General features: G+C 41.2%; 1 protein-coding gene across 1 annotated transcript; it reads left to right on the forward strand.

The window, feature by feature from the left end:
• The first annotated feature begins 1,189 nt into the window (after positions 1-1,189).
• lmnb1 (lamin B1) lies at positions 1,190-11,248 on the forward strand. The gene is made up of 11 exons (XM_029445101.1): positions 1,190-1,714; positions 4,626-4,782; positions 5,070-5,195; positions 5,721-5,891; positions 6,622-6,747; positions 7,814-8,034; positions 8,130-8,358; positions 8,461-8,565; positions 9,442-9,561; positions 9,783-9,887; positions 10,159-11,248. The coding sequence occupies exons 1-11, from the start codon at positions 1,359-1,361 to the stop codon at positions 10,198-10,200; spliced, it is 1,758 nt and encodes a 585-aa protein (XP_029300961.1). The 5' UTR covers positions 1,190-1,358; the 3' UTR covers positions 10,201-11,248.
• The last annotated feature ends 587 nt before the right edge of the window (positions 11,249-11,835 follow it).

Below are 11,835 nucleotides of genomic sequence, written 5' to 3' on the forward strand. Positions count from 1 at the left end.
TGTGTTATCACTCCAATGTTGACTGATGCTTCCATGCCATTGGCCACCTTGCTGTGCGGGTTGACCACTGAGGGGTGATGGATCTGCAGCCAGCTCAAGTTTGGTATGTACTTTAACATTATGCACTGAAATATTATGCACTGATTAACTCTCAAACTCAAACTCTTTCCCAATCTTTCATGGTCTTTAACAATATATTGTCAAATATTTTTGTAATATGAAATAAAAGAACAGTGGTTAAAAAGAGAAAGGTTGCCATGTCGATGTGTAAAACACAAGAAGGACTATTCCACAGCAGTTTGCCCCTGAAACACGAGAAGGTGATCACATTAGGATGTTATGAATGAACATTTAAACACACTTTTTTAGTCTTAAGATGCTAGATGTTAAATCACTAGAACTTAGAACATAAAGACCTTAAAATCTTCTGCACGGGAAATGAAAACCAAGTTTACCATTTTAAGTAACATATGTGAACGAAACATATGATCAAACCAGTGATAACGGCAGAAGGTTTAAGGAATAAAACAGTAATACATTAAAATAATACACTTTGTGCATATACTTTATTATTCTTGATTTAGTCTTCTTAAGTATGAGGAATTTCCCTCTTAATTAAACCAAATGTAAGAAACGTGTCCATCCTGTGGCCTTCAAAACTAACAGTTCCTTCATTTGCTCATTTCTATAATATTAGTTTGTTTTGTTTTCAGCAGGCAGAGTCTTTGCAAGGCACTGAATGCAGCAGAACAACAGAACAAAGCAATGAGTATCTGTAAATTGAATTACTCTTTTATATCTGGGTCATTGCCATTATTTCTATGCTATTCATTATCGTGTAATCTAGGTTACAAGTGTGTTTTTCTTCCCTCCTTGAACGCTTATGTATTGCCTTGTATAGTAAAGGATCCACTACGCGAAGAAATGAAACAATGAAATGATTTCAGCATCAGCCGTTATCAGAAAAGTCAGGCAGCGCTCGGATTCAACAAACGGGGTCAGCCGCTAAACTCCGGGTTTAGAAAGCGTGATGGAACTCGACTCCGCCTGCTCAAGACTGTTTCGGCATACGCCGGTAAGAGTTACAAGTGAATACAAAAGTTAAAGTTGAAAGAACGCATTGCGTCGAGCTACGCCATTGGCTAGTGGTACACAACGTAGAATATCCAATGAGCCGCCATATTAGGAAGCCAAACCCTCTTTCATTCGGATAAGAAGAAACAGGATATACTTCCAGGAGAGTTTTTGGAAGTGCTGGTTGTTGTTGAGCGGTTGGATCGAAATCATTAAACCTGCACAATCTGTGTGTTGTTTTAGTTTGGTTACGGTCTTTCATACGGGTTATTTAGTCTTCTACAATGGCGACCGCGGCTGCAACTCCGACCGGGCAGAGAAGCACGTGCGGCAGCGGCACTCTGCTGAGCCCGACCAGGATAAGCAGACTGCAGGAGAAACAGCAGCTCCGGGACCTCAACGACCGCCTGGCCGTTTACATCGACAAAGTCCGCAATTTGGAGTCTGAAAACGATGTACTCCATTTGCAAATAAACGAGGGGGAAGACTTGAGGAGTCGCGAGGTAACCGGACTAAAAGCCCTGTACGAGACCGAGCTAGCCGACGCCAGAAGGTGTTTGGATGACTCCTCCAAGGAGCGGGCCTGGCTGCAGATTGAGCTGGGAAAGATCAAATCCGACCATGACCAGCTTCTACAGAAGTAAGCCTTTTAACACTTTAATACGGACAGGAACTCTAGATAATTAGCTAAAGGGTAAATGCTGACTTTGATTTTCGAGCCACTACATTACGCACGTAATTCCGTGCAACGTTCAGGGCTTAACGTTACGTTTTCTCGTCTCGTGAGCGCGCCCCTCAAACTCGGCCTATACAAAAACCTACTGTTTAGAGTGACCGTCCGTTAGATTGTTTTGTAGCTCGTTAAAATGAATTCTTATGGTTTTTGACGTAGTTGCAATCAGTTAGTCATACATGTTTTAAATGGTAAATTATAAACAATAATTAGAAATGATTGACAGTGCCCGTTACCCGCCCACCATTGTCTGTGTTAGTGAAAAAGAATACGTCAAACCGGCTTTTAAAATGTAACTTTTACCACGTTTAATGCTGTATAAATTACTGATCGAATAGCTTTAATAACTAGAAAAAAAACATTTTGTGTATACATGTACAACACACCTACGTATTTTAGTATAATTAGTTTTTGTGGGTCTGATTTTGAAGTGATACACAGAATGAATGTGTGAGTAAATTTGCATCAGACAAAGCCTGTATGACATCATTTTAATATCCAAATTGAATCATTTGAATATTGGGTTTTATTTGTAGACGTGTATGCACAGCATCCGTGTATTTATATTCGTGAAACTTGAGTATTTGTGTGTGTTCCAATAAATCCGACAGAATTTGACAGCTGCGACAGTTACTCACAGCTGTTTAACAAAAGTACAGGAACACACACGGTGGCTGTTTCCTCCTGAAAGTGTGTTGATTCAACAGAAATTAAATGCCTGTTAGTTGAGCAACTGTGTAATGAATTGTTAAAAATGTGTAGAAGTGTAAGAACAATGCTAATGTGTGTGTCTCCCCCCCCCCCCCCCCCCCCCCCCCCAAATAAACACCAAACAGTGTTTCATTGAGACACAGACAAATCGGCAGCCACACCTGCGTGTATGTTCCTTTTGGCTTCGTGTGAACCCAAATTAGCCGGAAAAAAACTTGGATTTCACCAGCATGTGCATTCCCACAGGTTGGTGATGAGAACGTTGCAGAGGGCTACTGTCGTTGCTAAATCAATGTCGTAGAAGTCTTCTGTGATAATAGTATATTGTGTCTGAAATGCACATGTACGACACATGTGCTGTTCCATGTGTGGAGCTGCTGTGTTGTTGAACAGAGGATGTATTATGTGTCTGCTCAGCACAGTAGAACAGTTGGCAGTGACAGACTGTGGCCAGTTGACATGACCCAATAGTCCACTTCATCTTGATTTTCAACATGTGTCTAGTATTTGGATTGTGACGATTTAACTGGATTGTACAATATTTACTCTGCTTACATTAAGCTGTGATCTACAACTTTCCACACAAAGATCACAGTAAAGGTGACATGTGGCAACTCTGGAAAAGATTCAGCTTGCTGTTGGTATGCAGTAGCACCGTAACAGTACACAAAATCCGTGGCTCTGTAAATACCTCGGAGACCTCGAGGAAGATAACGTTGTTGTCGTTTTGAAAAATTACACCGGCTCATTGGCCATAGCTCTTAAACATTCCTCCAAAGTCAACTGCCGTGCATTGTGGTTCCCTTTCCAAATTTGCTTATTTTGTCTGATCATTATTTCAAATTGTTGTCATTTCATCACCAGTAAAGACTAAACATTAGTCCTCCCTTTTTTAATTGTATTCCTAATGTAATAACTGTAGGTATTTGTTGTGCACTGGTACGGTCTTAGTGTTCCTGTGAAGTGAGAGCCCACCGCTTCAGTGGTTTTGCCTCCCAGCTAATGTTTCTCAGTAAAATGTGAAAAAGCAGACATAGCGCACTGCATTCCTCTCATAGTTTGTCCACTGCAGCAGCAGTCAGCCGCCCATTGTAACCCTCGGACACACCATGAGAATATAACTGGCCTCTTTACTCACAAACCTATTGAAACTCCTGACTTAGTTCAGGCTCAGCTGGGGAACGGGTGTTCATTGTTTTTGAAAGTGAAATGTGTCTTTCATCTATATTTGTCTTATTTGATTATTTTTAACTAAATACAAATTCAAAACCGGAAAATTTGACAATTACTGAAAAAACAATGTATTTACAGTGTAAACATGAAATAAATAGGAGGCCTGGACCCGGTTTTACTTCTGCCTTACTCGATGGCAGTGGCTGGAGGGGTTGTCTACCCTCATGGACTGAGTGAACAAAATATTAGAAATGATTCAACATCATCATCCAGATGTGTTGCAGGGCTGCTCGCTCTGCCTCAGTGGTCAGACTGCATTATTTTAGCCAGGCCGACCTTTTTATAAACTAGTAAATGTATATTTTGCAGCATATGTCATATTATAAAGACAGTATAGCATATCACATTGGTTCTCAACCTGGGGGTCGGCAGATGGGTTTGGAGAGAAAAAAATTTTTTAAACTGGGGAGTTGCTTTAACATTACAATAACCTGTACCAGTGATGAAATGAGATTCAGACAAACTTTATTTATTTATCCCAAGAAGGGCAGTTCATCGACGGGTAGGCTCCTCGAGTCGCACACTGAAGTGCATCGTGTGGCGTCAGGTGTGAAGTTGAGATGTGTTTTTGAATTGTGCGTCTTGAGTAATAATCATGAGCAAACAGTTAAACATTATTTATGTGCATTGCCCTTTCTTAAACGCACAAAGAAAGATACTTTATTGCCATTAATGATGTTTTCCACAGTGTAGTCTGTGAACATCCTCTTGTCACTGCCTGCCTCATCAGGTTTGGTTTCGGGTCTACCATGTGTCAGACTTGTATTCGGATACACTGGGGTAGTTCATGTCCTTGATGGTAGTCTGTATGTCTGCCCAGCATCACACGCTGTCCTCCACACACACTCACACTGCTTTGTCATCCTGCTTCCAGCTACAACAAGAGGGACTCTGAGGCAGCAGGAGCCCAGGCCCGGCTGAGGGACTTGGAGGCTCAGATGAACTCTAAAGATGCCATGCTGGCTACAGCACTGTCTGAGAATAGAGGCCTGGGGGCCACACTGGCCGACCTGCGGGACCAGCTGCAGGAGGTAAAGCACTGCTGTCGCATGGATGTGATTAGGCACCAAAGATTTTCCTTTGTACCTGTTCCCTTGACTGTTTAATGTAGTGATGCAGAGAGAAGCTTAGTAAAAACATGAATATTATGTGCTTTTATTCTGAATCTTATACTTCAACAAAATGTTATTCTGCGGTTGTGGTGATGGTGTGGCCGTGTTTTCTCCCAGAGCTGCTTCAGACTTGCTAAACTTGATGACCCTTTTGCATCCATCTTGACTTATTTTCAAAGCCCTTACTTGTTTTTGTGTGTTGGCAGCTGGATGCAGGTCTCACTCAGACCAAGAAGCACCTTGCAGATGAGATGCTGATGCGTGTCGATTTGGAAAACCGCTGCCAGAGTCTGACCGAGGATATCATCTTCCGTAAGAGCATGCAAGAAGAGGTCAGAATTTGACAGAATACCAAATCATAGTAGACAAGACTCTGACGATGAGGGTTCATGCCTGGCTTAATGATGCTGATGCAGAATGGTTGGTTTGCCTCTGCACAGGGCTGGGCTGGTGTAAAAATGTTCAACCTTGTTTGATATTATGCCAGACCGGTATACCAGATGTTGCCACTAGGTGGTGCACTTGACTCAGCAGCTGCTCCTGAGTGGAACATAATGAGACTGACAGCCTTTGAGTGTAATTGGAGCGACTCCAGTGTACTTGGGTTTTTTAGTTCAGCTATTTCGTCGGCATTAAAATCCTAAATGTTGCCATATTCTTGACTAAGTAAGCTTGAGTTATTAGTAGTGCTGCACCTAATGATTAAATGTCTTAATTATGTTTTTAATAATTCGATGACACCCTTTTGTTTTTGTTTGTGCAACCTAACAAGTGTTGATGTCTTCCTGTGTCCGACTGAGAGGTTGCGTGTAGTTGGATAAAAGAATGCTGTCTGACCACTGACTGCTGTGCTAAAGGAAGTGAAGGAGGCCCGGCAGCGCTACGAGACCCGCCTGGTGGAGGTGGACTCTGGACGGAAGGAGGAGTATGACTATAAACTGACTCAGGCCCTGGTTGACATGAGGGCCCAGAATGATGAGCAGATCAAGCTGTACAAGGACAACATGGAGAGCACCCATGTGACCAAAGTATGAATGCACACACTGTCTTCGTACATATTCTGCATTCACATAATAATCCATTGCATGTGAAGAGCTGGAACTACATGGTCCAGACCAAACCCAGAGGAGCATTACAGACCAGTAGCACGGGATGTGGAAAAAGCTTCCAACTTTAAATACTCCTCAGTATTTATGAGTTCAGTTTTTTCTCTCCATTGTTCAGGTGCACTTGTTAAGATGCAAAGGCAGTGTTGATGATCATTTCTAACTCTCTTTAGTTGGTTTGTACAACATTTAACAAGTGCAGATTTCTCCTGAGAGTCTTCTGCTACACAACACCTTTTGGAGCACGCCGTTATAATCCACATCAGTTGGGTCTTTTTGTGTGATCCACTAAAGGATGAAAACAAAAACAAAAACCTTTTAGTCAAGATCAGATGAGGTGAAGATTATTATTTTAAAACGCAGGTTGTCCAACTGCTTGTAATAAATTATAAAAGTGAATGCCAAAATACACTGGTATGATTTCTCTATGTTGACACACCCTCCTGCACAATGTGCAAGTAAGCAACAATCTGTAAAAGTACAGTCGTGACCCTGTAAGTCACACATGTTGAAAGCCAACTTACCAAACAGCATGTTGCTACATGCATGTCAGGAAGTGACTGACACTGCTCAGTTCCTCTTTCAGGGTGTGATGAAAGGGAAACCGTGTTGACGTTGCTGACTCTCAAACCATCTGTGTGTTTGTCTCCAGCTGGAGGACCTGCATCGGCTGTCTGAGATGAACGGAGCCTCGGCCAGCATGGCCCGAGAGGAGCTCAGAGAGTCCAGCTTGAGGATCGAGAGCCTCTCCGCCCAGCTGGCAGGAATGCAGAAGGAGGTTAACATTTTCTTTTAATCATTAACTTTATTTGTTGATGGAATTACAATTGATGTTCTAAGCAGTCGTGTATATACTTTTTTTTTTTTTTTTTTTTTTTATCCCTGTAAAAGCCAAACTCATTCTAACTTCTTTAGAGGCAACTGCAAAGATGAGAAACATTTGTTCAGATTAGTTCTGTTGGGAGAGTTTCCAGATACTATTAGCGTTCCCTTTTCACCAGTAAATCTGTGAACTCTGCCTCGTCTGGTTTTTAAAGTAAAAATCTATAAAATACTCACCATCTGGACATTATTTGCTCTATTATTCACTCAGTCACAGGATTGTTTTCACATCTCTTGATGCAACTTCCTGTTCACATTGTTTGCTTCAATGACATGGAGAATTTACCCGAGAGGACAAGTTAACGCCTTCAGTATCTTATTCAGCGAAGCTTCACATTGCAGGGCTCCAAATACACATGCAAGTGCTTGTAAAATCTGAGCTGTGAATGTAATTGTCACTAGAGCAGTAACTGTTCATGGCGGCCAATTGTCACACATTGACCTAGAAGTTAAGAACTGTCGACACTTTCTGTGAGAAGTATCAAGGGCTTTTAAATTAAAGGGAAAATCACCTCAAATGACATTGTAACACGTAGAAAATGTCCATGTTTAAAATCTAATCAAAATAATTTTGCTGACCCTGACTATCACTATGTGAAATCTGAAGTCCCTGCGTTACTTAGTACAGAAAATAAGTTGCCAATACTCCAGATAAAGTCATAAAAAATAAACTTATTTAATTACTTAATGTTAGTCGGCTTATTTTTCATAAAACTCGGGTAAAAAAATTTTTTTTAGATGTTCAAATTCTTTCAGTTTGAGGTTTTTTTTGGTGCAGGTCATTAAAAAGTTTCATGCAGCAGTACATGTACACACAGAAGATATGAGGGCTACTTCTCATATGCGCAATGATTTTATTGCTGCTGATGTCAATGCTTTTTAAATGACATGATAGGTTTGGCTCGCTCTGACGCATGGGCATCATTGCCGCCTCACACTCTGACCTCCTCGTCTTTATTCAGACTCGTGGTTGGCGTGATCGTATCGTGGAGCTGGAGGCTGCGTTGGCTCAGGAGAAAGACAAGAGCCGCAAGATGCTGTCAGACAGAGACCGCGAGGTGGCTGAGATCCAGGCCAAGATGCAGCAACAGCTGAATGACTACGAACAGCTGCTGGATGTTAAACTGGCACTGGACATGGAGATCAACGCCTACCGCAAACTTCTGGAGGGAGAAGAAGAAAGGTGAGCACCCAGAGTGTGCAAGTAGTGATGGCAGCAGTTAGGTTTGTACTCCATTCCAACATCAGCTGAGTGTTTTTAATGTTTCCCTCCCCCAGACTGAAGCTGTCTCCCAGTCCTTCAACTCGTGTCACGGTGTCTCGAGCCTCGTCCAGCAGTCGCAGCGTGCACACCTCTCAGGGAAAGAGGAAGCGCGTTGACGTGGAGGAACAGGAAGCAAGCAGCTCGGTGTCCATCGCTCACTCGGCTTCGGCCACGGGGCCCATCTCCATCGACGAGATCGACACAGACGGCAAGTTCATCTGCCTCCACAACAGCGGAGATGAGGTGAGCTCATGTTGCATGCTTTTAGTTCTTTCATGCTGATGTGGAGCTGCAGCTCTTGTGACCTTTTGTATCTGACTGACTTGTTCATTGCGTTTGCCTCAGGATCAGGCGATGGTCGGTTATGAGATGATTAAGACTATTGAACACGCTTCGGCCACCTTCAAGTTCACACCCAAATATGTCCTGAAGACGGGCCAGAAAGTCACGGTAAGAGTTGTTCTTTAGTTAGATTCTGATCATTCTCTGCTGAACCTGTTCAGGAGTGATGTCCAGTTTAAAATCATGTCAGTTATTTTTAAAGGTTAAGGAAGAAAAGAGACTTTAAGAAGTATTAGAAATGCTATATTTCTCTTAAACGGGGATGGGGTGCATTAAGGGTGCGATCGATGGGCCGATATTTGTCTTAAAGCTTGTTGCTAAACCGGCAGCGGAGGTGGTCACACAGCTGAATCGACGTCTGTGTAAAAGAAACGACCAGCATGGCGAGAACACACACACGCACACACACGCACACAAGACACTGACACACCAGCATGCTATCTAAAGTCACAGCTGGGGCTGCACTGTGTCTGGTTGTTCAGTGTAAAAAAGCAAAGCCGGTGTAATGATTCTTCCTACAGTACTGAGGGATCTCTGTATAAAACAGGCTGATGAGAGAGAGTGGAATATGTTGAGCATGCTGCCTAAATAAATGAACAGTTGTCGATTCATGATACTTTCTCATCCGTTACTTTAATACTTAATATATGTTTTAACAAAATGTTAAAGTAATGCTACACAATAAATAGAAACTGTTGTAGAAACAATCCCTCTGGGTTCAACATGGTCATTAGTTGAGGCTTCGACTTAAAATAGTTTCTTAAATCCATCAGCGCTGCAGCCTGAGTCCGTCCTCGGTATAATCGTTCTAACTCACTAACAGATAAAGACGCAGGTACACTGAGAAAAGGCTGTTCAGTCTTTGGCTCTTGTTGTTGAACAATGTGGCTGTATCTATGCAAACTATGCAAATGTCCTTAAGTCACTCGCTGTGAATACTGTGTTGAATGAGGACGACTTTGGGCTTTTGTTTGCTTTGTGCAGGTTTGGGCGTCTGATGCTGGTGTGAGCTCCAAAGCTCCCACAGACATCGTGTGGAAAAACCAGTCCTCCTGGGGTTCAGGGCTGGACGTGCATGTGGTGTTGATCGACCCTGAGGGAGAGGTGAGAACATGCACACATCCATCCATTGTTTTGTCATCACCATCTCTAGACTAGTCGCCCTTCTGGAGCTCCAACGATTTTGCTAATTGATTAATTGTTAGAGTAATTTTTCATGCAGAAATGTCAGAAAATGCTCTCCAATATGGAGGTTTGCTGCTTTTCTGTTTGTCTTATTTTAGTGAATATCTTTTTAAAGACATCACTGTGTGTGTTTGTGGCAGGAAGTGGCAAAGAGAACCACAACATATAAGACTTCAGTAGAAGAGCAGAGTGAGGAAGAGGATAATGAAGTGGAGGCCATTGAGGAAGACTTCTTCCACCAACAGGTGAGACTACAGGCCACACTCAGTACTGACATTTCCTCACATTTAAATCAAACTGCTAAATGTACAGGTTAAAAAATATTTCTTTGAACACATTATTCAGAACAAGTCTCGTCTGTCAGTCAGAAGAAAGATCAACTAGTAGCCGTCTGTCTTACAAGTGTATTTCCTAACATGTCTGCCTTCCTTGAAACCTCAATGTTGATCTAGATTTTAAGGTTGTGCATTTTACTATTTTTGTGTTTTTAATGGAACCATGATTGTTTGTGTGCAGGGTGACCCTCGCACTGCAAAGAGAGGCTGCTCCATCATGTGATCCACTGCACCTCCTCCTCTGAGCCCAGCCAGTTTGCTGCCAACTGTAAAACTACAACTATTTTTCTATCTTTTGTAGTGTATTTCAATTAAAGAAAATTTTATTTCTCTTAAAAATGGTTAACTGCTTTTGGTAGATGTATTTGCATCTGAAAAAGCCATAACATGGTTGTTGAACAAAATTTGTATTTGTAGTTCAGAACCTTTTTTTTTTTTTTTATATAAACCCATGCTAAAGTAGCTAAACTTAAGAAAACGAGTGTCGTGCTATGATTTTAAAATGGATTAAACATTTAGTTATTTTCTTTTATATTTGGTCTTATTGATGCTATATTTTACGCTACAAGAACAGGATGTCGGGCTTAGATCAGTCGTTTACTTTGCTCACAAATCTACTGTATTAATTTTGAAAAGAATAAGCACTGAAAGAACAAGTACACTAAGAGCTCCACAGTAACAGGTGTTGATGTGATAGGACCCCCCCCCCCCCCCTTCATTCTGGACCTTGACTGGACAAAATGTCAGAATTTCACAATATAGAAACCTCAGTTTAGTGGCATTCTTTTAGTATCTGTAGAAAGACTTACTGTGATTGTTTGATTGTATTCATAAGGAAGTCTGGACAGTTGAAGTTTATTAGCAGTTGAAGTTTATTAGCAGTCGTTGAGTTACCTTAAAGTCTCTGTTTATGGTTTGAAAGTGTGGATATAGTGACTCCTTGTGGTAGTATGGCTGACCTGGGGACATAAAATAAACTAAGAGCAATAGCCTGCACTAATTCTCAGCAGGAAGTCTCTTTTTGTTTCTACAAATAAGAACTTGTTCCATCAGAATAATTTTAAAGGAGTTGTAATTATTCTACTCACAGGGGCTGTAATAATGTGACTCATCGCTGACTTTGAATAAGCATTGAGAAGTGTTGATTGTATTCTTAACTTTTGATATTTAAAGTGTTTGAAGTACTTTGTGTTTGTTTGTTTGTTTGTTTGTTACTATGCATGCTATGGCTGTAATCATCATAGTTGAATTATTAAATAAGTTATCTTGTACATGTGGTGGTCTTGTTTTTCATGCATCATTCTAATGGGTCTATGAAGAAAATGGGATCAATCAAAGTAAGAAATAGATATGTAATTAATAAAAAGTACAAATGAAATCACAACTAAGAGCCAGCTATATAAATAATGAGATAACTACAGTAAATGCATATAGCCCTGTATTTGAAATTAATTAACTGAACCAGATCACCTGGTATCAGAACAGCAGTTGTCTCAAAGCAACACATCAGTGTAAACTTTTGAGTCCTAAACGTAGTTCTCACCAGATGTAATGTCAGTACAGCCTATGGCACAGGAATCTAAAATAACCTTTTTACTCTTTACTCGAGTTTAGCTAATCCACACAAAGTTATGTCAACAGTTTACATGTAGCACAAAGCAGCTCAGATGGCACTTTACTGTTGATACAGAGCTTCAATTACATTATCTATCCAAATGATCTATTTATAATCCACGTTTACACGAGTCATTTTATATGGACTACTGCAGGGCCTGTTCTTGATGAGTTCGTGCCGCTGCTTATTGTGTTGGTGCGTCTTCACGTGTTGACGGTAACAACGCGACAGTGTAGGCATCAA

The sequence above is a fragment of the Cottoperca gobio genome, chromosome 12, assembly GCF_900634415.1.
Source record: "Cottoperca gobio chromosome 12, fCotGob3.1, whole genome shotgun sequence".
NCBI lineage: Eukaryota > Metazoa > Chordata > Actinopteri > Perciformes > Bovichtidae > Cottoperca > Cottoperca gobio.

Excerpts from the sequence above, each read along its gene's own strand:
- lmnb1 (XM_029445101.1), top strand. The coding sequence starts at position 1,359 with ATGGCGACCGCGGCTGCAACTCCGACCGGGCAGAGAAGCACGTGCGGC. Across the intron at positions 1,715-4,625 it reads CATGACCAGCTTCTACAGAA|CTACAACAAGAGGGACTCTG; the intron begins GTAAGCCTTTTA and ends TCCTGCTTCCAG. Across the intron at positions 5,196-5,720 it reads GTAAGAGCATGCAAGAAGAG|GAAGTGAAGGAGGCCCGGCA; the intron begins GTCAGAATTTGA and ends GCTGTGCTAAAG.